General features: G+C 44.6%; 1 protein-coding gene across 4 annotated transcripts in view; it reads left to right on the forward strand.

Annotated features, from left to right (window-relative positions):
- LOC139267472 (cullin-9) overlaps positions 1 to 27040 on the forward strand; it is a 293931-nt gene that overhangs the window by 191745 nt on the left and 75146 nt on the right. For all 4 annotated transcript variants that reach the window (XR_011593911.1, XM_070885833.1, XM_070885834.1 and 1 more), the window contains exons 27-30: positions 3418 to 3547; positions 14812 to 15014; positions 16852 to 17120; positions 25581 to 25959. Coding sequence is in view for 3 of the 4 variants with exons in the window: in XM_070885833.1 (XP_070741934.1) it covers positions 3418 to 3547; positions 14812 to 15014; positions 16852 to 17120; positions 25581 to 25959 (981 nt within the window). In the remaining variant the exon portion in view is untranslated. The remainder of the gene's footprint in view (positions 1 to 3417; positions 3548 to 14811; positions 15015 to 16851; positions 17121 to 25580; positions 25960 to 27040) is intronic.

Here is a 27040-nt window from a genome sequence, read left to right on the forward strand (position 1 = left end):
AATGAGGACAAACTTTCCACTGACGGGAAGGTCAGTAACCAGAGGACACAATGATTAGGATGATTGGCAAAAGAACCAAAGGGAGATGAGAAGAAATGTCTTTTTGTAGCGATTTATGATCTGGAACACACTGTCTGAAAGGCTGGTGGAAGCAGATTCAATATTGACTTTTAAAAGGAAATTGGATAAATACTTGAAAAGGATAAATTTGCAGGGCTGTGGGGAAAGAGCAAGGGAGTGGGACTAATTGGATAGCACAATGGGTCAAGTAGCCTCCTGTGCTGTATCATTCTATGATAATACGCTTCCTGTGTTGCAGGATTCTAGGATTCTGACTTGGCTGAAAGAGGGGCAGGTTTGGCAGCTCAATATTACTGGTTACAGGATTTTTAGACAGGACGGGGAGGGGGTGGTGGGGTCGCGGTGTTGATTAAAGATACTATTACAGCTGTGAGAAGGGATGATATGTTGGCGGGATCATCAAATGAGGCCATATGGGTCGAACTGAAAAATAAAAAAGGGCTGATCACACTGCTGGGCGTGTATTATAGACCCCCAAACAGTGGGAGGGAGATAGAAGAGCAAATATGTAGGCAAGTTTCTGTGAAGTCCAAAAACCATAGGGCAGTAATAGCAGGGGATTTCAACTATCCTAATATTGACTGGGACAAATATAGTGTGAAGGGTATAGAAGGTGCGGAATTCCTAAAATGTATTCAAGAGAACTTTTTTAGTCAGTATGTAACAAGCCCAACATGGGAGGGGGTGGCTCTGGATTTAGTTTTGGGAAATGAAGCTGGGCAGGTGGAAGGGGTATCAGTGGGAGAGCACTTGGGTGCCAGTGACCATAATTCAGTCAGATTCAAGATAGTTATGGAAAAGGACAAGGATAGACCAGGAATAAAAGTCCCAAATTGGGGAAAGGCTAACTTTACTAAATTGGGAAGTGATTTGGCCAAAGTGGACTGGAAACAGCTACTTGAAGGTAAATCAGTGTCGGAACAGTGGGAGGCATTCAAGCAGGAGATCCGCAGGGTTCAGGCCAAACTTGTGCCCTTAAAGAAAAAGGATGGGAATAACAATTCTAGAGCCCCTGGATGTCTAGGGACTTACAGGGGAGGATAAAGAAAAAAAGGGAGACTTATGTCATATACCGATGACTGTAGAATCTCTGGAGGAATATAGAAAGTTCAGAGGTGAAATTAAAAAGAATATTAGGAATGCTAAGCGAGCGCATGAAAAATTCTTGGCTATTAAAACAAGGAAAACCCAAAGATGTTCTATTAATATATTAAGAGCAAGAGGGGTAACTAAAGAAAGGGTAGGGCCTATTAGAGACCATGAGGGTAATCTGTGTGTGGAGACGGAAGATGTGGGTATGCTTCTTAATGAATACTTTGCGTCGGTTTTCACAAAGGAAAGGGGCAATACAGATACTGTTTTCGAGGAGGAGTGTAAAATTCTGGATGAAATAAACATAGTGAGAGAGGAGGTATTAGGGAGTTTAGCAGCTTTGAAAGTGGATAAGTCCCCAGGCTCGGATGAAATGCATCCCAGGCTGTTGAGCGAAGCAAAAGAAGAAATAGCAGAGGCCTTGACCATTATTTTCCAATCCTCTTTGGATTCAGGCAGGGTGCCGGAGAACTGGAGGACTGCTAATGTGATACCCTTGTTTAAGAAGGGAGAAAGGGATAGGCTGAGTAATTATAGGCCTGTCAGCTGAACCTCAGTGGGAAAATTATTGGAAAAAATCCTGAAGGGCAGGGTAAATCTACATTTAGAAAGGCAAGGATTAATCAGGGACAGTCAGCACGGATTTGTTAAGGGAAGATCGTTTTTAACTAACCTGATTGAATTTTTCGAGGCGGTAACTAGGAGGGTCAATGAGGGTAGTGTGTACAATGTAGTGTACATGGACTTTAGAAAAACTTTTGATAAGGTCCCACATGGTAGACTGGTCACGAAGGTAAAAGCCCATGGGATCCAGAGCAAAGTGGCAAGTTGGATCCAAAATTGGCTTAGATGTAGGAAGCCAAGGGTATAATGGTTCATGGATATTTTTGTGACTGGAAGGATGTTTCCAGTGGAGTTCCGCAGGGTTCAGTACTGGGTTCCTTGCTTTTTGTGGTATATATCAATAATCTAGATTTGAATATAGGGAGTATGATTAAGAAGTTTGCAGACGACACTAAAATTGGCTGTGTGGTTGATAATGAAGAGGAAAGTCATGGGCTGCAGGAGGATATCAATCTACTGGTCAGGTGGGCAGAGCAGTGGCAAATGGAATTTAATTCAGAGAAGTGTGAGGTAATGCACGTGGGGAGGGCTAATAAGGAAAGGGTATACACATTAAACGGTAGGCCACTTAGAAATGTAGATGAACAAAGGGACCTTGGAGTGCTTGGCCACAGATCCCTGAAAGTTGTAAGCCATGAAGATAAGGTGGTTAAGAAGGCATACAGAATCTTGCCTTTATTGGCCGAGGCATAGAATACAAGAGCAGGGAGGTTATGCTTAAATTGTATAGTACTCTGGTTAGGCCACAGCTGGAGTACTGCAGTTCTGGTCGCCTTATTATAGGAAGGACGTGATTGCACTAGAGAGGGTGCAGAGGAGATTTACGAGGGTGCTGCCTGGAATGGAGAATCTTAGCAAGAGGACAGATTGGATAGGCTGAGTTTGTTCTCCTTGGAATAAAGGAGGCTGAGAGGAGACCTCATTGAGGTATATAAAATTTTGAGGGGCCTGGATATAGTGGATGGCAAGAACCTATTGAAGGGTCAATTACAAGGGGGCATAGGTTTAAGGTGGTTGGTGGAAGGTTTTGAGGGGAAGCTTCTTCACGCAGAGGGATGTGGGAGCCTGGAACTCGCTGCCTGAAAAGGTGGTAGAGGCAGAAACCCTCAGCACATTTAAAAGGTGCTTGGATGGGCACTTAAAGTGCCGTAACCTGCGGGGTTACCGACCTAGAGCTGGTAAGTGGGATTAGACTGGATAATCTCTTGTTGGCAGGCGTAGATACAACGGTAAGTACTGCAGGGACTCAAATACAGCCAGAGTGATCTCCTGGACTCGTTTCGGTCGCCAGGATGGGTCGGAGAGGAATTTTCCCAGATTTTTTCCCCCAATTGGGTTGGGTTTTTGTCTTTTTTTTTCCCCCTCCCAGCAGATCACATGGCTCCAGTTGGGGTGGAGTGTAAAATATTGCGGTGCAGGGGGTGTCACGGTTGTATGAGGTTAGGCTGGATGCTCTTTACCTGTCCGTAGGTTTATATGTAACCTTCAGGGCTGCTGACTGAGGGCCGTGCTGCTCTTTGCCGGCCGGCGTGGGCATAGGCCGAAATGGCCTCGTTCTGCGCTGTAAATTTCTGTGTTTCTAAATGATTTACTCTAATTAATTTTTTTTTTACCGGTAAGGAAGTTTCAATGGAGACCATCTTAAAATTGACTGGTTTGTCCCCAGTTCTGGTCAGTCATGCACTGGAACCTCTGATAGGGGAAAATGACATCCTCATGCAACCAGGCACTGACCGAAATCGACTGAAAGGTACGTACTTTCCCCCAGCTTTGTCCTCCCTGTTCACTAGGCATTAACCCATTAAGAATTCTAGCGTTCCTGCACCACACTATTGTAATTACTGTATGATAAGTGTTTTATTCTTTCCGGTTTCCTCCCTTCTGAAGGTGTTGACTCCTGGTTTTGATATTGGTGTGAGCAGCCCCTCCAGTACCTTGTGCAAGTAACCATTGTGCATGTAATGTAGATTGAGGGCCGGTGGACTGTTAAACGGTGGTGAGAATCACAGACTGACCTGATTCGAGCTGCACTCAGCGTTCACATGTATGTTTCACTTTGCCTCACCCAGGCTCACTCAGCTGAATTGTTGAGCCCCAGCTAAACTCCCCAAACTCCAGACAGAGCAGCGATCACATCTGGGACTCTGGTTCAATGCTCAGTTCCATACCCCACGGTTCATCTGTGCAGGAAGCTAATGAAGGACTCTATTTTTATCTGTAATATACCGTCATTAAAAAAAATCAACATACAGAAATTTATTTTGAGAGCTGCTAATGACTTTTGAAATAAAAACAGAAAATGCTGGAAATGCTCAGCAGGTCAGGCATGCATCTGTGGAGAGAAAGAGAGTTAACCTTTCAAGTCAATGACCTTTCGTCAGAACTGGAAAAAGTTTGAGATACAAGAGATTTTGAGCAAGTGCAGGGTCAGGGAAAGGGGGAGAGGAGGAAACAACAAAAGGGAAGGTCTGTGATGGGGTGGAAGGCAGGTGGTTAAATGACAAAAGGGATGATGGTGCAAGGCAAAATGACCTTTCTGAATAAGCTAATAGCAGAGTGGAATTCTCCATCTGTACAACATCGGGGAGGTGTGTGATGCGAGAAGGATGCCCAGATTTTCTGCTCCCATTGCTCTTCTGATTGGCCGGTGGATGTACAGTGAAACCATGATTATCTGTTCTCCCATTCTCTGATCTCGACTATCCAACATTTTTTTGCAGATAGTGGGAGAATAGCAGGAATTGGGGCTGCCACAAAATATTTTTGTTTCCGACCAGATCCTGTCAGCAAGATCAGTTTGTGCTACATCTAATCAATCAGCTAATCTGACCACTTTCTCCCACACGCCTTGTAACTCCAGGGACTTGGCTCCCCAGATAGTGCACGCTCATCTCCAGCACATGCCGTCTCTACAGCACCGATGTCAGTGGAGCTATTGACCTGATCAGCACAGATCCTACCTGATTAAACAAATATCTGAAGCTCCTGAGCCGTGAATTCAATCGGGACGTCTGTATTGATTCTGAAGTCCGCAACTCTATTGAGATCAACGCTGTGGATCCTGCTGACAGGCCTATAATCACTCTCCTCTGACAGGATCACAGGAGGTCAGCACATACGGCCCATATCACTCTCTGGCTGACACTCCAGTGCAGTGCTGAGGGAATGCTGCACTGTCGGAAGTGCCGTCTTTCAGATAAGACCTTAAGCTGAGGCCCTGTCTGCTCTAATATATAAAAACAAAATGCTGGGATCATTTACGTTCACCTGGGCGAGCAGACAGAGGCAAAATACTGTGGATGCTGGAATCTGAAATAAAAACAGAAAATGCTGGAAATCTCAGCAGGCCAGGCAGCATCTGTGGACAGAAACCAAGTTAATGTTTCGGGTCTGTGACCCTTCGAGGGAGGACCGAGGCAGGCGTGGGCATGAGATGCAGAGCAGGCATTTGTTATTTGCAGATTTCTGATTATCTGACTCTTCATATTATCTTCTGGGGCTGGTGGATTAGTGAATAACGGAGGTTCCACTTGTATATCATGTTTGAACCACATCTTAAAATGTTTTCACATATTTGGATAATTTGTAAGAAATGCTGCAAAATAGCACACTTTGAAGTTTTTAAAAGAGTGTTACTTGAATCCATGCTCTTGATCTGATCACTCAGCCCAGCCAATTCTCGTCATCACCAGTGACGGTGGATAAATCAGTGAAGGGCTGTAGTGATACCCGGCCTTCTGTATGGCTCAGAGACGTGGATCATATACAGTAGACGCCTCAAATCGCTGGAGAAATACCACCAACGATGTCCCCGCAAGATCCTACAAATCCCCTGGGAGGGCAGACGCACCAACGTTAGCGTCCTCGACCAGGCCAACATCTCCAGCATTGAAGCACTGACCACACTTGACCAGCTCCATTGGGCGGGCCACATTGTTCGCATGCCAGAAACGACTCCCAAAGCAAGCGCTCTACTCGGAACTCCTACATGACAAGTGAGCCCCAGGCGGGCAGAGGAAATGTTTCAAGGGCACCCTCAAAGCCTCCCTGATAAAATGCAACATCCCCACCAACACCTGGGAGTCCCTGGCCAAAGACCGCCCTAAATGGAGGAAGAGCACGCTGAGCACCTCGAGTCTCGTCGCCGAGAGCATGCAGAAACCAAGCGCAGGCAGTGGAAGGAACGTGCAAACCAGACTCCCCAACCACCCTTTCCTCCAACCACTGTCTGTCCCACCTGTGACAGAGACTGTAATTCCCGTATTGGACTGTTCAGTCACTTTGAGAGTGGAAGCAGGTCTTCCTCGATTTCGAGGGACTGCCTATGATGATGATGGTGAAATCAGTGAGCATGGAGCCAATCAGGAAAGGACTAGAGTTCAGTTTGTCACTTGAGAGGAGTCACTCGTGTCTGGTTGGGGTGGAGATTGGGATGTTAAAGTTGGCATCAGTGCCCTTGGGGTGGGTGGGAGAGAGAGAGTGCAGAATTGGCCAAATGTTCAACACTCACATTTGCCATTCACTGACCCCCCCCCTGTGTGGGAAAACATGGGGTGAGGGTTGGGTCTGTCTCGGTCATGGCCATTTGGGCAAGGTTTGAGATGGTCCCTGTTGCAATGTGCCCCAGTGAAGGGCAATTCCTTCAGGAAAGGAAGGTTGTGGAGAAAATTAGTGATAGAAAGAGAGACAGTCTCAAAAAATATTTACATCCAAATAACAACTTGTAATTATATAGCAGCTTTAACATATTAAACCATCCCAAGGTGCTTCACAGGAGCGTTATCAAACAAAATGACTCAAAGGCGATATTAGAGCAGATCTTGGTCAAAGAGGTAGGTTTTCAGGAGTATCTTAAAGGAGGAGAGAGAGGCGGAGAGGTATAGGGAGGGAATTCCAGAGCTTAGGGCCGAAACAGCTGAAGTCACGGCCACCAGTGGTGGAGTGATTAAAATCGGGGATGAGTAGGGGTCCAGAATAGGAGGAGCGCAGATATCTGAGGGTGGAGGAGGTTACAGAGATGGGAAGGGGTGAGGTCATGGAGGGCTTTGAAAACAAGGATAAGAATTTTAACATCAAGGAGTTGCTGGACCAGGTGCCAATATAGGGCAGTAAGCAAGGGGGTCGTGGGTGAACTGGACTTGGTGCAAGTTAGGATACAGACAGCAGTGTTTTGGATGAGCTTAAATTTATGGAGACCGGAAGATGAGGAATTCAGCAGCAGATGAGCTGAGCCAGGGGTGGAGTTGGGCGATGTTATGGAGGTGGAAGTAGGCGGTCTTAGCGTGGGCATAAGGATTAGGAGCAGAAGTAGGCCATTCGGCCCTTCGAGCCTGCTCCACCATTCAATAAGATCATGACTGATCTCAGCTCCACTTTCCTGCACTATCCCCAAATCCCTTAATTCTCTTAATATCCAAAAATCTTATTGGTCTCTGTCTTGAATAGACTCAAAGGCTGATCCTCCATAGCCCTCTGGGGCAGAGAATTCCAAAGATTCACCACCCTCTGAGTGAAGAAGTTTCTCCTCATCTCAATCCTAAATGGCCGACCCCTTATTCTGAGACTGTGACCCCTGGTTCTAGACTCCTCAGCCAGAGGAAACATCCTCCCTGCATCTAATTGCTTGCTGTACCTGCATGTTAACTTTCAGTGATTTGTGTACAAGGACACCCAGGTCCCTCTGAACACCAACATTTCCCAATCTCTCATCATTTAAAAAATACTCTGCTTTTCTATTTTTCCTACTAAATGGATAACTTCACATTTCTCCTCATTATACTCCATTTGCATCCTCCTCACAACTTGCATTCCCACCTAGCTTTGTATCATCAGCAAACTTGGATATATTACATTTGGTCCCCTCATCCAAATCAATGTAGATTGTGAATAGCTGGGGCCCAAGCACTGATCTTTGCGGCACCCCACTAGTTACAGCCTGATAACCCGAACATGACCCGTTTATTCCTACTCTGTTTTATGTCCATTAATCGATCCTCAATCCATGTTAGTATATTACCCGCAATCCCATAAGCCCTAATTTTTTTCAATAGCCTCTTGTGTGGCATGTCTTCTGAATGACTTCTGAAAATCCAAGTACACCACATCCACTGGTTTCCCCCTTATCTATTCTACTAGTTACAACCTCAAAAATCTCAACAGACTTGTCAAACATGATTTCCCTTTCATAAATCCATGTTGACTCTGCCCAATCCTATTATTATTTTCTAAGTGCCCTGTTACCACGTCCTTAATAATAGATTTTAAAAAGCAAAATAGGAACTAGCAGAGGCTCTGACTATCATTTTCCAATCCTCTCTGGCTATAGGTGTGGTGCCAGAGGACTAGAGGATTGCTAATGTTGTACCTTTGTTTAAAAAGGGATAGACCGAGTAATTACAGGCCAGTCAACTTAACCTCAGTGGTGGGAAAATTATTGGAAAGAACCCTGAGAGATAGGATAAATCTTTATTTGGAAAGACATGGATTAATCAAGGACAGGCAGCATGGATTTGTGAAGGGAAGGTTGTGTCTGACTAACTTGATTGAATTTTTTGAGGAGGTAACCAGGAGGGTCGATGAGGGCAGTGTGTATGATATATAGTGTATATGGATTTTAGCAAAGCTTTTGATGAGGTTCCACATGGCAGTCTGGTCACAAAAGTAAAAGCCCATGGGATCCAGGGCAAAGTGGCAAGTTGGATCCAAAATTGCTCGGCGGCAGGAAGCCAAGGGTAATGGTTGATGGGTGTTTTTGTGACTGGAAGGCTGTATCTTGTGGGGTTCTGCAGGGCTCAGAGCTGGGACCCTTTTTGTGGTATACGTCAATGACTTGTACTTAAATGTTGGGGATATGATTAAGAAGTTTGCAAATGACACTAAAATCTAAAATAGGCTGTATGGTTGATGATGAAGAAGAAAGCTGTGGACTGCAGGAAGATATCAATGTACTGGTCAGGTGGGCACAACAGTGGCAAATGGAATTCAATCCGGATAAGTGTGAGGTAATGTATTTGGGGAGGTCCAACAAGGCAAGGGAATACACATTAAATGGTACAACACTGAAAAGTACCACATGTAAAAGATACTTGGATGTGCACTTAACGTGCCATAAGCTACAGGCTACGGACCAAGAGCTGGAAAGTGGGATTAGGCTGGATAGCTCTTGGTCGGCCGGCGCGGACTTGAAGGGCCTCCTTCCGTTCTGTAAATTCCTATGATTCTAGCATTTTCCCGACTGCTGATGTCAGGCTAACTGGTCAGTAGTTCCCCTTTATGTGTTGGGAAACTTATCTCTATCAAATATGACACCCAATATGCGAACAGTCTGGTTCAGCCTCAGACAGTTGCCAGGGAGGGGTATGGAGTTGGTGGTTAGGAAACGGAATTTGTGGCGGGGACCGAAGACAACGTCTTTGACCTTCCCAATATTTAGTTGGATGGTGGACAAGCAGCATGATAAATCCGAGGCAGTTTAGGGGTTGGGAGAGGTGATGGTGAGGTAGAGCTGGGTGTCGGCAGCATACATGTGGAACCTGACCCGTTTTCGGATGATGTCGCCAAGGAGCAACATTTAGATGTGAAATAGAAGGGGGGCCAAGGACAGATCCTTGGGGGACACCAGAGGTAACGGTGCGGACGTGGGAAGAGAAGCCATTGCAGGAGATTGTCTTGGTATGACTGGATAGATAAGAATGGAATGTGCAGTCTCACCCAGCTGGAAGGCGGCGGAGAAGCATTGGATAATGGAAAGAAAGACTTGCAAATAAATGATCCTTTCACAACCTCAGGATTTCCCAAAGCCCTTCACAGCTGGTAAAGTACTTTTGATGTGTATTTACTGTTGTAATATAGAAATGCTGCAGTCCAATTTTTTTCTTTCAGCTGAAGAGCGCAGACCACTGCATCCAGTCTGCATTCTTTGTAGATCTACTTTTCAATTAAATCACAAGAGCTTAATTTTCCCATAGGTGGTGAACATTGGACTGGGTCAACCAGCACTGCTTTCTTGGGCTTTGCTGGGTTTCAGGCTCCTCCTGCTCTCTGCACCAACTGAGTGGTGTCATTGAATGATAATGAACGCACTGAATCGTCAGATACTGTTTTCTCCCTTTCTCTCAAGGTGTTGTTTTGTGCATAGCATAATTTCTACCAATAAAAGGAATTCCTTGAATTTGTCTGTAATGGTTTATTTATCAGGGCATATGAACCAATCGGGGGGAGCTGGTGATGTGAAATTTAGGCAATGAGTTGAATTGACCAACATCACACAACCCGTTAGAATCATAGCATCATAGAAATTTACAGCATGGAAGGAGGCAATTTCTGCCCATCGTGTCTGCGCCGACTGACCAAGAGCTATCCAGCCTAATCCCACTTTCCAGCTCTTGGTCCGTAGCCCTGTAAGTTACGGCACTTTAAGTGCACATCCAAGTATCTTTTAAATGTGGTGTTTAAATGTGGTGAGGGTTTCTGCCTCTACCACCCTTTCAGGCAGTGAGTTCCAGACCCCCACCACCCTCTGGTTGAAGATATTTCCCCTCATATCTCCTCTAAACCTCCCCCCAATTACTTTAAATCTATGTCCCCTGGTTGTTGACCCCTCTGCCAAGGGAAACAGATCCTTCCTATCTCCTCTATCCAGACCCCTCATAATTTTATACACCTCAATCAGGTCTCCCCACAGCCTCCTCTGCTCCAAAGAAAACAGACCCAGCATCTCCAATCTTTCCTCATAGCCCAAATTCTCCAGTCCAGGCAACATTCTTGTAAATCTCCTCTACACCCTTTCCAGTGCAATCACATCTTTCCTGTAATGTGGTGACCAGAACTGCACACAGTACTCCAGCTGCTGCCTAACCAGTGTTTTATACAATTCAAGCATAACCTTCTTGCTCTTGTATCCCATGCCTCGACTAAAAAGGCAAGTATTCCATATGCCTTCTTAATCACCTATCTACCTGGTATGCTACCTTCAGTGATCTGTGGAACCCCACTCCAAGGTCCCTTTGTTCCTCTACACTTTTCGGTGTCCTACCATTTAATGTGTATTCCCTTGCCTTGTTAGACTGCCACAAATGCATTACCTCGCCCACCACTGTTCTGCCCACCTGACCAATACATTGATATCTTCCTGCCATCTGCAGCTTTCTTCATTATCAACCACACAGCCTATTTTAGTGTCATTTGCAAACTACTTAATCATACCCTCAACTTTTAAGTCCAAGTCATTGATACATACCACAAAAAACAAGGGACCCAGCACTGAGCCCTGCGGAACCCCACTGGATACAGCCTTCCAGTCAAACAAACACCCATCAACCATTACCCCTTTGCTTCCTACCTCTGAACCAATTTTGGATCCAACTTGCCGCTTTGCCTTGGATCCCATGGGCTTTTACTTTCGTGACCAGTCTGCCATGTGAGACCTTGTCAAAAGCTTTGCTAAAATCCATTTACACTACATCATGGCGCAGATACGCTGGTAAGTACTGCAGGGAATCTAATATGGCCAGTTTTGATCGCCTGGATGGGCCAGAGAGGAATTTTTCCAGATTTTTTTTCCCCAATTGGTCTGGGTTTTAATCTGGTTTTTGCCTCTCCCAGGAGATCACATAGCTCCGGTTGGGGTGGAGTGTAGAATGTTGCAGTGCAAGGGGTGTCGCAGTTGTGTGGGTTGGGCTGGGTGGTCTTTGCCCTTTCGTCATTGTTCCGTGTTCTTGGTTTATATGTAACCTTCACGGTTGCTGACCAAGGGCTGTGCAGCTCTTGTTGGCCGGCGCAGACAAAATGGGCCGAAATGGCCACCTCCTGCGCTGTAAATTTCTATGTTTTATGTTTTATGTTTTTATTATACGCACTGCCCTCATCGACCCTCCTGGTTACCTCCTCGATAAATTCAATCAAGTTAGTCAGACATGACCTTCGCTTGACAAATCCATGCTGACTCCCCTTGATTAATCCATGTCTTTCTAATGAAGATTTATCCTGTCTCTCAGAATTTTTTCCAATAATTTTCCCACCACTGAGGTTAGGCTGACTGACCTGTAATTACTCGGTCTATCCCTTTCTCCCTTTTTAAGGTACAACATTAGCAGTTCTCTGGCACTGCACCGATATCCAGAGAGGATTGGAAAATGATGGTCAGAGCCTCTGCTATTGCCTCTTCTGCTTCTCTTAACAGCCTGGGATACATTTCATCCGGGCCTGGGGATTTATCCACTTTCAAAGCTGCTAAGCCCCTTAATATTCCCTCTCTAACTGTATTTATCTCGGCTAATATTCCACACTTCCCTCATTGCACAGTCTGCATCGCCCCTCTCTTTTGTGAAAATGAATGCAAAGTATTCATTTAGAATCCTACCCACATCTTCCACCTCCACACACAGATTTCCTTTATGGTCTCTAATAGGCCCCACTCTTTTTCTAGTTATCCTCTTGCTCTTAATGTATTTATAAAACATCTTTGGGTTTCCCCTGATTGTACTTGCCAACATTCTTTCATGCTCTCTCTTTGCTTTCCTGATAGCTTTTTAATTGCATCCCTGCACTACTTATACTCCTCTAGAGTTTCTGCAGTGTTGAGTTCCTGGTATCTGTCATAAGCTTCCCTTTTTTTCTTTATCTTACCCTGTATGGAGCTCTAGATTTGTTCGCCCCCCCCCCCCCCCTTTTTCTTTAAGGGAACATACTTGCTCTGTACTCCCAGGATCTCCTCCTTGAATGCCTCCCACTGCTCTGACACTGATTTACCATCAAGCAGCCGTTTCCAGTCCACTTCGGCCAAATCCCATCTCAGCTCAGCAAAATTGGCTTTACCCCAATTGAGAACTTTGATTCCAGGTCCTCGTTTGTCCTTTTCCATAACTACCCTAAACTTTACTGAATTATGATCACTACCACCAAAATGCTCTCCCACTGATAACCCTTCCACCTGCCCCTCTTCATTCCCCAAAACCAAGTCCAGAACTGCCTCCTCCTTTGCTGGGCTTGTTACATACTGGCTAAAGAAGTTCTCCTGAATGCATTTTAGGAATTCCGCACCCTATGTACCATTCACACTACTTTTTCCCAGTTAATATTAAGGTAGTTGAAATCCCTCACTATTACAGCTCTATAGTTTTTGCACTTCGCAGCAATTTGCCCACATATTTGTTCTTCTATCTCCCTCTGATTGCTTGGGGGTCTATAGTACACTCCCAGTTTTGTTCTTTAATTCAACCCATATGGCCTCGTTTGATGACGACTCTTCTCAGCTGTAATTGTTTCTTTGATCAATACTGTGACACCCCCCTCTCCTTTCCTCCCCCCCACCCCCCCCCTCTCTATCCGGTCTGAAAACCCTGCATTATGTTTCTCCTCCAAGAAACTGACTGTTCAGAGTTCAGGAAAAGATTAGTGGAATTTACGTGGAATCACAGTGGGATGTTAAAGTAGAGTGGAGTGATTAACTGTTGTGCCAAGGAATTTACTCACCCAGTCTTTAATTCAGCAATACAGCTCTGAGCAAGCATCTGGTGATGTCAAATCACCACACGAATCTCTGTGTGTAGCGATGTGGTATCAGACTGCTGGGCAGTGCAAGTGCATCAAACACTGGCTTCTTACTCCTCGAATCTTGTTTCAAATCCAGCCTGATCTAAATCAGTTGGCACTGAGAGTGATGTGCAAGCTTATTTTGGGAAGTTGTGACCCTGGTCATGTGTGCACAGTACACAGCCGTCTCTAATTTTACACTAAGGTGGCAGCTTCACAGGACGTTTCATGTGGGAAAGGGAAAAATGTCAGTTGGGGTTGAGGCCAAATAGCAGTAAAGCTTTTATTCTGTATTGTACTTGGCCTGGGAGTATTTGATGCTGTCACTAGGAGACCAGAATGAAAAATATTCCTTTTCCCAGGACTAACAGTGCTCATAGTGATGTGTTTTTTTTCCAAAAAAAAGGAATTGCAACATTTACTTAAAATGACCTCACTCAAGCCTCACTTACTCTCTCCTGGGCCGAAACCTGCTATCAGAAACGTGTTTTAATTATTGTTTTGTGTTTAGTAAGGAGATGGATATCAGTACTGGGAATGTAACCATTTTACACTTGGGCTATATGTAATATGGGTTGGGTGCATGTTAAAGCTCCTGTAAATGCTAATTCGTGCCAGCTGATAGAAACATAGAAAATAGGTGCAGGAGTAGGCCATTCGAGCCTGCACCACCATTCAATATGATCATGGCTGATCATGCAACTTCAGTACCCCACTCTTGCTTTCTCTCCATACCCCTTGATCCCTTTAGCCGTAAGGGCCATATCTAACTCCCTTCTAACGAACTGGCCTCAACAACTTTCTGTGGTCGAGAATTCCACAGGTTCACAATTCTGAGTGAAGAAGTTTCTCCTCATCTCGGTCCTAAATGGCTTACCCCTTATCCTTAGACTGTGATCCCTGGTTCTGGACTTCCCCAACATCGGGAACATTCTTCCTGCATCTAACCTGTCCAACCCTGTCAGAATTTTATATGTTTCTATAAGATCCCCTCTCATTCATCTAAATTCCAGTGAATACAGGCCCAGTTGATCCAATCTTTCTTCATATGTCAGTCCTGTCATCCCGGGAATCAGTCTGGTGATCCTTTGCTGCATCCCTCACTAGCAAGAATGTCCTCCCTCAGATTAGGAGACCAAAACTGTACACAATATTCCAGGTGTGGCCTCACCAAGGCCCTGTACAAGGCCAGGTTTATGATGCTTAGCAGGAGCTGGGCTGAAATTATCCGGTTTTAGAGTCTCCCGGATTGAATTGAAACGCCCCTCCTTTCAGTGGCCTACATTTAAACCCATATTCCAGGGATAAAGGCTGGTTCTACATTAGGTTCTAGAGGTTTTTCGGCATTCTCACTCTGATGTGGAGTTCATTTCAGACCCGTTCTGTTAGCAGGCATTTTGCATTGTATTCCTTCCATTGTCTGAGCTGGTGAATATGTTGCCCCAGTTGTGCTTCTCGTTCACCACTTCTGCCTTCCCGTAGGGATCCTGAGGCTGAATGAAAAGGTGTTGACTAGAGGATCGGTGAATAACCAGTACTGCTCGCTGCTGCCAAAACAAACCTATTTAAATGTGGATGAAGGTGCTGCGAGCACATTGGAACGCAAGAGGAACGTTATCTATTGCATGATCGTACAGATCATGAAATTGGAGAAGGAGCTTCACATCGATAATCTCATCTTCAAGGTAATTAACCTGCGACTGACCATCAGATTGCAATCATAGAGGGCGGGATGTTACCTTGATGTATAAAAGGTGGTTTATAACCATCATATTAAGCCTTTAGATCAGCCCCAGTAGCCATTATTCACCGCCCGCCCCCATCAATATTTTTTCCCTTGTCCCTCTTTCCCCCCACTCTCCTGGAAGTGTTGACTTCCTCAGGTCTGGTTCACAGGTGCTTGAATGCCCTTCACTATCTCACCTAAGTGGCCATTCTTCATGTGTGAACCAAACTCTGAATATTGGCAACTATTGAGGACACTGTAATGTAGTGGTTATGTTACTGGATCACTAATCCAGAGGCCGGAACTAATAATTCATAGAATGCTAGTTTAAATCTCTCTGACGGTTTGTGAAATTTAATTCAGTTTAGAAATCTGGAAATAAAAAGCGTGCATCAGTAAAAGTGTGCATGCAGCTGTTGGATTGTTAAAACATCTTAACTGGTTCACTAATGTCCTTTGGGGAAGGGAACTGGTCGCCCTTCCCCAATCTGGCCGATATGTGACCAGTCCTACACCAGTGGACACTTGACTGCTGCCCTCTGAAGTGACCGAGCAAGCCACTACAAAGAAGAATGCCCACAACCACTTTCTCAGGGAAAACTTGGGATGGGCAATAAATGCTGGCCTTGCCAGTGACTCCCACATCCTGGGAATGAATAAAAACATTAACTTGTGGGCATTACTGCTGTGGATCAGCCTGTCCTCTTTATCAGAGGATAGTAAGCAACAGTAGGAACCTCCTCCCCAGACTTATCACTTCCCCTCCTTTAATAGTCCAGGGAGCCAAGGGTGTTGCAGAAGCCCCCCAGTGCTACTCCAGCTAAAATCAGCAAATTCGAAAACCAGGGAATCGAACCTGAGACTTTCCTGGTGTGTTCAACTTAATAGGGCACTGAAAAATGAGTCAGTGGGGAACATCAGCTATACTTGAGTTCATGAGAACATGGTGGTTAACAAATGCACTGTAATGATTAATGGGATACACTGTCTGTATATTACTGCTGTTGATGGTCTGTACAACTTTAAGTAAAGTGTGGAGTGTGCTGCAGCTTGTTGGATTGTGCTTGGGGACACAGGTTTCAGCCCGTGACCTCTTAACATTCTCCCATCCCAATGTCAGTTGTGCTACAAGACATGTGAGTGCCGCTTGGCATCGCGCAGCATCCAGTTGGAGTGGCAGCAGTGAAAGTCTGGACACAGGTTGTCCACCTGGACTCCAGACATTGGCCGGTGTGGGACAGCTCGGTTCTCTCAGCTTCCCTCAAGTGTACACGTCCATCAATGACTGGATGTTTGAGTCTCCTACGTACAACTGTTCTTGGACATCTCCTTCAGGTAGCAACTCATTGTTTTTGCCCTAGTGAGTATCTGCAAAGTATCTCAGCCTGTCCAAAATATACACTTTCTGACCAGAGTGGGAACTCTGGCAAATTTCCCCCAAATTCCAAACCAAGGGCACAGAGGCCACTTTTGGGGCTCCAATTGTTGGCCTGTTTGATCGCAGTTCACTCAGTAGAGACGCGAGATTTAATCTGGAACCTTTCTGACCCATATGGCTTCGTGCCACACTGGGATTTTCACTTACCAACTGAGCTATCCAGGGAGCTCGACTTGCGAGCTAAATCTTGTTAAACACTCGAGACTCTAGTTACTGAGCTACTAAGTGCATGTCCAGATTAATTGACACAGTTGTTCCTTCAGAACAAATAGGCTCTTTGGGTATCTGAGTAGAGTTGCAGATTGCACTGTCATTTTGAAGAACTGTTTCTTATGTTGTGTCACTGAACCATTTGCAGGTGATTGACAAGTGTCAGAACCAGGAGTCGAGTTTAGCACATAAGTTCCTTCACTTTAACTGCAGCAATATGGATGTTCTGTCCTGTATCATGCACCTTATCAACAAGGGTTACATCAGGCGCAACGAGGACAACCCACACATTCTGGAGTACGTGCTTGAGGACCCAACGACTCCACGGAAGGGACAAGCGCACATAATATTCCGAAAACTTGGGTCAAAAGACACGGGGTCAAACAGCAACGGCAAAGAGAATCTATCAGTATTTAGGTAACGCCAAACACCAGCCGTCTACCTCCATGTATCGATTAACTTCATTTGTGCGACTGACTTTGACTGCTTGCTTTTCCCACCAGATTTCACCTTTAGCCTGTGGCTATAACAGATCTAAAGTAAGAGAGTCCCTGCTTTAACTTTTGCATTTTGTGGGTTAGGGGCGGACACTCCCCAACTTTTTACTTTCTTAATTGAGATGCATATCTTCTACTTTTGGACTGACTGGCCAGTTGCTGTCAACTATAAAAGTTTCCAGTATTTTTAACTGGACTGTCTTCCATCAAGGTAGACATCCTTCAGTAAAAGGGAGAATAGAATAGAATAGAACAGAACAGTCTATCTCCAACTAACAGCCCAAAGCACAAATGCTACCTGTGCAAAATGGGGGTTGAAAGGTTTCCCATTTCTCCTCTCCTGAAGGTGCTATCTCTGACAGCCACCTGCAGCTCTCTGGTACCTTGAGCAAGTGGCCATTTGTCCCAGCATGAGTGAGAACTCTGGGTATTTTCCTGTCGCTCACTTCCATAACCCAGGGTTGCCGAGGCTAAACGTGTCCCCCTCACTATTGTGCTAGCTGAGATCAGGAAACTCTGCACAGACAAGGTGACTCGGCTACCCGCTGAGTAAACTCAGCAGAGCCATTGGGACAGTCTGCTTTCCAGGGTCCAGTTTTATATATGGAGAAAAACAATTGATAATGTGTACAATAATCTCTGTTGCTTCTGCAGCTCTCGGGTCATTAGTTTTTGCAGATGTAACCATTAATTGCAGCCTATGCGTAGCACACAGAGTTGGAGTCCTGCTGCATGCAATTGGTTGGGCCTGGCAGAGAGTCGCGCAGAATCGTTAGGAGAAAAATTGGATCTCGGAAAATTTGCATTTATCCAGATTGGATTCATGGTATTCGAGAGCCAACCAAACAGTGCATTACAACAGGAACGATGTAACTGCTTTATTGGACCTGATCGCCAAAACAGCTCCATTTGTCAGCTCGTGTCTCCTGCATTGAGGCAGTAACAGATGTTTGTACCAGCGTCTGGGATTAGATTGTTTCATTTCAACAATGTTGTAATAAAATGTTCTTTACAAATTTTTGATCATCTAATTGCCCTCTCTTTTGTTGTTTTATTTTGGTAGTGTCTGTGGCAGATGGTATATGAAGTCCCTTGCCAACATATCTCATCCTCAAAGATCCTATCACACTTAACCAAAAGTGAAGTGGTTTCAAATGCTCTTGTGGGGTTTGGGAGGAGAGATGGGGTGGTATAGTAGGGCGGACATTGGCCTTTCAACTCAGGACATGGCTTCAGAGCAAGCCCAGGCCGGCTCTCCATCCTGGAACCATGTGAAATGAGCTCGGGCAAGTTGTTTCTTTGACAATTTTCTCCCTTCTGGTTGGGTATAATTCTACAGGTCATCCAAGTGACCATTCTTCAGGTGAGTTACAATAATCAAGGGTTGATGGGCTATTTTTCATCTTGGGGGAACCATTGGAACATTAGTAATCCATTCTTCCCCTCAAGACTGTTCGCTATTCAATTAGATCATGGCTAGTCTATACTTCAGCTCCATTTACCTGTCTTTGCTCCATATCCCTTGATTCCCTTACCTAGCAAAAAATGATCAAACACGGTCCTGAAAATTTTAATTGACACTGCAATCATGAACATAAGAATTAGGAGCAGGAGTAGGCCATTGGGCCCCTCGAACCTGCTCCACCTTTCAATGAGATCATGGCTGAATCCACTTTCCTGCACTATCCCCATATCCCTCGATTCCCGCAATATCCAAAAATCGATCAATCTCTGTCTTGAATATACTCAACGACTGAGCCTCCACAGCCCTCTGGGGCAGAGAATTCCAAAGATTCACCACCCTCTGAGTGAAGAGGTTTCTCCTCATCTCAGTCCTAAATGGCCGAAACCCTTATTCTGAGACGGTGACCCCTGGTTCTAGACTCCTCAGCCAGGGGAAACATCCTCCCTGCATTTACCCGGTCAAGCCCTGTAAGAATGTTGTATGTTTCAATGAGATCACCTCTCATCTAAACTCGAGAGAATATAGGCCTAGTCTACTCAATCTCTCATGGGACAATCCCCCCATCCCAGGAATCAGTCTGGTGCACCTTTGTTCACTCCCTCAATGGCAAGTATATCCTTCCTTAGGTAAGGAGACCAAAACTGTACACACTGCTCCAGGTGCGGTCTCTCCGGAGCCCAATATAATTGCAGTAAGACATCTTTACACTTATACTCAAATCCTCTTGTACTAAAGTTCAACATACCATTTGCTTTCTCAATTGCTTGCTATACCTGCATGTTAACATTCAGTGATTCGTGTACAAGGACACCCAGGTCCCTCTGAACACTAACATTTCCCAATCTGTCACCATTTAAAAAATACTCTGCTTTTCTATTTTTCTTACCAAAGTGGATAACTTCACATTTCTCCACATTATATTCCATTTGCCATGTTCTTGCCCACTCACTTAGCCTGTCTATATCACCTTGAAGTCTCTTTTAACCTCCTCACAACTTACATTCCCACCAAGCTTTGTATCCATCAGCAAACTTGGATATATTTCATTTGGTCCCCTCATCCAAATCATTGATACAGATTGTGAATAGCTGGGGCCCAAAACCGATCCTTGCGGCACCCCACTAGTTACAGCCTGCCAACCCGAACATGACCCGTTTATTCCTACTTTCTGCTTTTTGTCCGTTAATCAATCCTCAATCCAAGCTAGTATATTGCCCCCAATCCCATGAGCCCTCATTTTGTTCAACAATCTCTTGTGTGGCATCTTATCAAATGCTTTCTGAAAATCCATTGCCTCCCCCCCCCCCCCCCCCCAATCACTTCTGCTAGTTACAACCTCAAAAATCTCCTAACAGATTTGTCAAACATAAATCCATGTTGACTCTGCCCGATCCTATTATTATTAATAACAGTTTCTAGCATTTTTCCTACTACTGATGTCAGGCTAAACTGGTCTGTAGTTTCCCGTTTTCTCTCTCCTTTCTTAAATAGTGGGGTTACATTAGCTACCTTCCAATCCATGGGAACCATTCTAGAATCTATGGAATTTTGGAAGATATCAACCAATACATCCACTATCTCTATAGCAACCTCTTTTAAAACCCTAGGATGTAGGCCATCAGGTCCAAGGGAATTATCGGCATTCAGTCCCATTAATTTCTCCAGTACTATTTTTTTTTTAACGAAGACTAATTTCTTTCAGTTCCTCATTCTCGCTAGATCCTTGGTTCTCCATTATTTCCGGGAGGTTTTTTTGTCTTCTGTGAAGACAGACACAAGTATTTGTTTAATTTCCCTGCCATTTCCTTATTCCCCATTATAATTTCTCCCGTCTCAGCCTGTAAGGGACCTATACTTTCGCTTACCTTTTCCTTTTTACATACCTATAGAAGCTTTTGCAATCTGTTTTTATGTCTCTCGCTAATTTACTCAAATTCTATTTTCCCTTTTTCTTTATCAATTTCTTGGTCCTCCTTTGCTGAATTCTAAAATCCTCCCAATCCTCAGGCTTACTGCTATTTTTGACAACATTATAAGCCTCTTCCTTTGATCTAATACTATCTTTAACAACTTTTTTTAGCCACGGTTGGACCACATTTCCTGTGGGGTTTTCGTGTCTTAAAGGAATGTATATGTGTTGTAAATTATGTATTAATTCTTTAAATGCTAGCCATTGCTGTTTTAATGTAGTTTCACAATCTACCTTCGCCAACTCTCCCCTCATACCTACTTAGTTTCCTTTATTTAAATTTAAGACCCTAGTTTCGGATTTAACAATCACTTTCAAACTTAATGTAAAATTCTATCATTATGATCACTCTTCCCTAAAGGCCCCTTTACTACAAAGCTATTAATTAATCCTTTCTCATTGCACAATACTAGATCTAAAATAGCATGTGCTCCTCGTTGGTTCCTCAACATACTGATCTAGAAAATTCATCTTGTATACATTCCATGAATTCGTCCTCCACACTATTACCGTAAATTTGTTTTGCCCAGTCTATATATGTAGATTAAAGTCACCGTTATTAATTGTATTACCGTTGTTACATGCACCTCCAATTTCCTGATTTATACTGTACCCTACAATATCACTACTGTTTGGGGGCCTATAAACAACTCCCACTAGGGAGAATGAGTTCCACAATTACACCGTCTAAGAAAGTGCTTCCTGATTATACTCATTAATGACCTCGCTCTCATTTTAAATGATCTCCCCTTGTTCTGGATTCGCCTGCCAGAGGAAATATTTTTTTCTGAATCTATCCTATTGAACTTCTTTATCATTTTCAAGACCTTGATTAGATCACCCCCTCAACCTTCTAAATTCAAGGGAATACAATGCAAGTTCATGTAACCTGTCCTCATAATTTAACCAGTTAATCCCTGGTATCAATCTGCTGATTCTGCACCGTACCCACTACAAGGCCAATATATATTTCCTGGGGTGTGATGCCCAAAGCTGAATGTAATCCTCCAGATTGGGTCTGACCAAGGCTCTGTATAATTGAATCACTTTTATACGCCAACCCTTTTGAGATAAAGGGTACACTGGATACCCAAATCCCTTTACTCCTAAACAGTTCCTTGTCTCTCACCATTAAGAAACCATTGAGTTGTCTTTCATTGATCATCTTGGATGACCTCACAATTCCCCAATATTGAACTCCATTTGCCTTAATTTTTCCCACTCACTTAGTTTGTCTATGTCCCATTGTAGCCTCCTGCAATCATCTGTACAACCCTAACCCTAACCCTTCCTAACTTAGTCATCTGCAAACTTGGATATACAACTCTCTCTTCTCTCAGTCATTAATATATATGGTGAAAAGCTGAAGCACCAGTACAGATCGCTGAGGAACACTGCTCGTCACATCCTGCCAATGAGAGAGCAAACTCTCTTCTACTCGCTGTCTCCTACATTCCAACCAATTACCAACCACAAGGAAAAATGATGACTCCTTACCTATTTCTTTTAATACTCTAGGGTGGAAACCTCCAATTCCGTGCACTTTCGTTTTTGTTGCCAATCTCTTGTGCAGAACTTTATCAAATGTGTTTTGGAAGTCCATATAGACAACGTCAATAGACACTCCCCTATCCACCTTGCTAGTGACCTCAAAATGTAACTAGATCAGCCAGACATGACCCACCCTTCACAAATCCACAATGAATCTGATCAGCTGATACTTGCCGAAGTCACTCTGTCTCTGTTGAAAGATTCCAGTTACGTCTACACAACTGACAGGTTTGTAGTAACCTGGTTTCTCCCTTTAAATAATGGAGTGACATTTGCAACTTATCAGTCCAAGGGCACAACTCCTGAATCTAGAGAACTTTGAAAAATGATGATTCCTTACCTATTTCTTTTAATATTCTGGGGTGGAAACCTGTCTTAAGAGATTTGTCTATCTTAAGTCCTATTATTTTCTCCATTACTATAAAACAAACTTGTATTAAATTCACTAAGTTCTTCCCCATGACTTATTTTTAGGTTCCCTTGCACCACTAATCAGTGTTCCCTCTAATTTATTTTGGGCTGTGCTGCCCATTCAAAATTTCCCGGATGCGCAGTTTTTCCATTTAAAAGCCGGTGAGCCAGTTGCATAGGCCCTCCAGAGTGCTGGCTGCGCAGCTTAAAGAGAACACTGCTGCTCATATTTTGTTCTCTTGTTCCACTGTCTAAACAGATACAAAATACTCTGAACACGTCTGCCATTTCATTATTGTCTATTAGAGTCTTGTTTGCCTCTGTCTCTAATGGGTCCACAGTCCCTTAAGAACATAAGAAATAGGAGCAGGAGTAGGCCATTTGGCCCCTCGAGCCTGTTCCGCCATTCATTAAGATAATGGCGGATCTGATCATGGACTCAACTCCACTTCCCTGCCCGCTCCCCATAACCCTTTGCTCTCCATAACCCTTTACTCCCTTATTGCTCAATAGTCAGTCTGTCTATCTCCACCTTAAACATGTTCAATGGCCCAGCCTCCACAGCTCTCTGGGGCAGAGAATTCCATAAATTTACAACCCTCAGAGAAGAAATTCCTCCTCATCTCAGTTGTTCTGAGACGATGTCCCCGAGTTTTAGATTCCCCTATGAGTGGAAATAGCCTCTCTGCATTCACCTTGTCGAGCCCCCTCATTATCTTATATGTTTCAATAAGATCACCTCTCATTCCTCTGAACTCCAATGTGTATATCTCAACCTATCTTCATAAGTCAACCCCCTCATCTCTGGAATCAACCTTGTGAACCTTCTCTGAACAGCCTCCAATGCAAGTCTATCCTTCCTTAAATACGGAGACCAAAACTGTATACAGTACTCCAGGTGTGGCCTCACCAATACCCTGTACAGTTGTAGCAGGACTTCCCTGCTTTTATTCTCTATCCCCTTTGCAATAAAAGCCAACATTCCATTTGCCTTCCTGATTACTTGCTGTACCTGCATACTAACTTTTTGTGTTTCATGCACAAGGACCCCCAGGTCCCTTTGTACTGCAGCACTTGCAATTTTTCACCATTTAAATTATAATTTGCTTTTCTATTTTTTCTGCCAAAGTGGATAACCTCACATTTTCCCACATTATACTCCCATCTGCCAAATTTTTGCCCACTTACTTAGCCTGTCTATATATCTCTGCAGGTTTTTTGTGTCCTCCTCACAATTTGCTTTTTTACCCATCTTTGTATCATCAGCAAACTTGACTACATTACATCGGTCCCTTCATCCAAGTCATTAATACAGATTGTAAATAGTTGAGGCCCCAGCACTGATCCCTGTGGCACCCCACTAGTTACTGTTTGCCAACCGGAAAATGACCCATTCATCCAGACTCAGTTTTCTGTTAGTTAGCCAATCCTCTATCCATGCTGATATATATTACCCCCAACCCTGTGAGCTTTTATCTTGTGCAGTAACCTGTTATGTGGCACCTTATCGAATGCCTTCTGGAAATCCAAATACACCACCGCCACTGGTTCCCCCTTATCCACCCTGCTCGTTACATCCTCAAAGAGCTCCGACAAATTTGTCAAACTTGATTTCCCTTTCATAAAACCATGCTGACTCTGCTTGACTGAATTATGTTTTTCCAAATGTCCCGCTACTGCTTCCTTAATAATTAACTCTAGCATTTTCCCAACGACAGATGTTAGGCTAACTGGTCTATAGTTTCCTGCTTTTTGTCTGCCTCCTTTTTTAAATAGGGGCGTTACATTTGCGGTTTTCCAATCCCCTGGGACCGCCCCAGAATCCAGGGAATTTTGGTAGATTACAATCAATGCATCCACTATCTCTCCAGCCACTTCTTTTAAGACCCTAGGATGTAAGGCATCAGGTCCAGGGAACTTGTCCACCTTTAGTCCCAGCATTTTACCGAGTACTACTTCATTAGTGATAGTGATTGTATGCTCTCTCCCTATAGCCCCTTGATTATCTACTATTGGGATGGTTTTCGTGTCTTCTACCGTGAAGACCAATACAGATATTTGTTCAGCGTCTCTGCCATTTCCCTGTTCCCCATTATTAATTCCCCAGTCTCATCCTCTAGGAGACCAACATTTACTTTAGCCACTCTTTTTTTTCCTTTTTATGTACCTGTAGAAACTATTACTATCTGTTTTTATATTTTGTGCTAGTTTACTTTCATAATCTATCTTCCCTCTCTTTCATCACTCTTTCTCTCGATATGTTTATAAAAGTGTTGCTGTTGGCTTTGATATCTTTTGCAAGTTTTTTTGAAGATGAAGCTGTTCCTGGACTCGCCCCATGTCCGTACACCAGCATTTTCCACAATTGAGCCCAATTAAAGCACCTCTGCTGCTGTCCTGACTGAGATCGCCGAACACCGCACAAACTGGATCAAACCTCGTACCTTTTTAAGGCTGTAAGGCTGAGCTACTAACTGCTTAAACTCAAACCATCAGGGGAAGCAAATGTGAGCTGCTTCAATTCAGTTCCGAGTCTCTCAATTGTCCCTAAATTGGCAGTTTTCCTTCGAAACCATAAAGAACAAATAATTGAACTTACATTTACAGAGCGCCTTTCACATCTTCATCTCGCAATGTGCTTCACAGCCAATGGGCTTAAAAAATGTAGTCACTTGTGCACAACAAGGCCCCGCAAACAGCATTGAGGGTATATGACAAGTTAATCAGTTTTAGTGGTGCTGGTTGAGGGATGAATGTTGGCCAGGACACTGGGGGAACGCCGTGCTCTTTTATGGCCACCTGAGTAGCCAGACAGGGCCCCAGCTGAACATTTCATCCAACAACAGCACCGTACACTTTAAATCCAGCGTTAGAAATCTGTTCCGCTTAAGGTGTTGCAATATGTGTGGCTGATGGTTTTCAATCTGCACTAATCGCTCAGTGCTCATCGGGTTAAATTGGTTCTTTTTTTGGTTTGTCTTAAGCTTTGCCGGCGGTTTTGAGCCTGGGTCACAGAGTTCAGAAGAAGGAGTGCTAGAGACAGTGCTCATGTCGATGGGGCGGACCATGAGCCAAGAGGAGGTGCAGCAACTAATGAACCAGACTGTCCTGCAGGTCGCGGACACTCTCAGCATCTCCACCGATGTGGCACAGCACTTACTCATGCACAGCAAGTGGAACGTTGACTTGCTGGTGCAGCGATACGCTGAAGATCGGGAGGTCCTCTTGTTGGTGGCGGGGCTTCAGGTCCGGAACCCACAAACGCCCAGCAGCCCCATCACTCAGTGCCCCGTTTGCCTAAACCTACTTGCTAATGAAAGTGAAGCTGCTCCCACCCTTTGCTGCATGCACTACTGCTGTAAGGTGAGTCAATTGCAGGATGTTGTGTCTACAATGCAGAGTTTGTACATTTCACAGTGCAATACACCATCCAGATTGAAGAGTTAGTGGGGAAGGTAAGGTAGTCATCAGGTGACGGCCGTTGGGTTTTACAAGCCTATAGATTTTGGAGGGAAGGGAAGATTGAGCAAGGTATCAAGCCCCACAAGCGGAGGAAGAAAGTGTAGGGCAGTATGTTTTCAGCTCAGCCAGGATGAGAGCTCATTTCAGCTTTTGTTAGTATATTGGACTGCGAACAGTTGTGAATTTGAATCCTAGCCTTAACTAAAATTCAGACTTCTTGTGCATGAGCTGTTCAGAAATAGGATTGTCCATGGTGGCTGAGAGTAGGAGCTCTGCCCACCAGTTCAGATCCAACAGCTGATCATGCATTGAAAAGCTTGAGACTGTTTCTTGCTGGTGTGAGGGTTAATTGTGGCAGGAAACAATGTGAGGATAGGGAGAAGAGGTGGCTGGAACTGCAGTCCTGCGATCTATTGATAGAATGTTTCATAGACAATTGGAACTGTTTTATCACATCAGCGATGCAGACCAATTTACAATGAGAATTAGGTGTTTTACTTGGCTCTCCCCCTCCCAACACCCCAGTTCTGTGCCTCCTCCCCACACCCCAGTTCTGTGTTCCTCCCTCCCCACACCCCAGTTCTGTGTTCCTCCCTCCCCACACCCCAGTTCTGTGCCTCCTCCCTCCCCACACCCCAGTTCTGTGTTCCTCCCTCCCCACACCCCAGTTCTGTGTTCCTCCCTCCCCACACCCCAGTTCTGTGCCTCCTCCCTCCCCACATCCCAGTTCTGTGTTCCTCCCTCCCCGCACCCCAGTTCTGTGTTCCTCCCTCCCCACACCCCAGTTCTGTGTTCCTCCCTCCCCACATCCCAGTTCTGTGTTCCTCCCTCCCCACACCCCAGTTCTGTGTTCCTCCCTCCCCAAACCCCAGTTCTGTGTTCCTCCCTCCCCACATCCCAGTTCTGTGTTCCTCCCTCCCCACACCCCAGTTCTGTGCCTCCTCCCTCCCCGCACCCCAGTTCTGTGCCTCCTCCCTCCCCA

This window comes from Pristiophorus japonicus, chromosome 7, assembly GCF_044704955.1.
Source record: "Pristiophorus japonicus isolate sPriJap1 chromosome 7, sPriJap1.hap1, whole genome shotgun sequence".
NCBI lineage: Eukaryota > Metazoa > Chordata > Chondrichthyes > Pristiophoridae > Pristiophorus > Pristiophorus japonicus.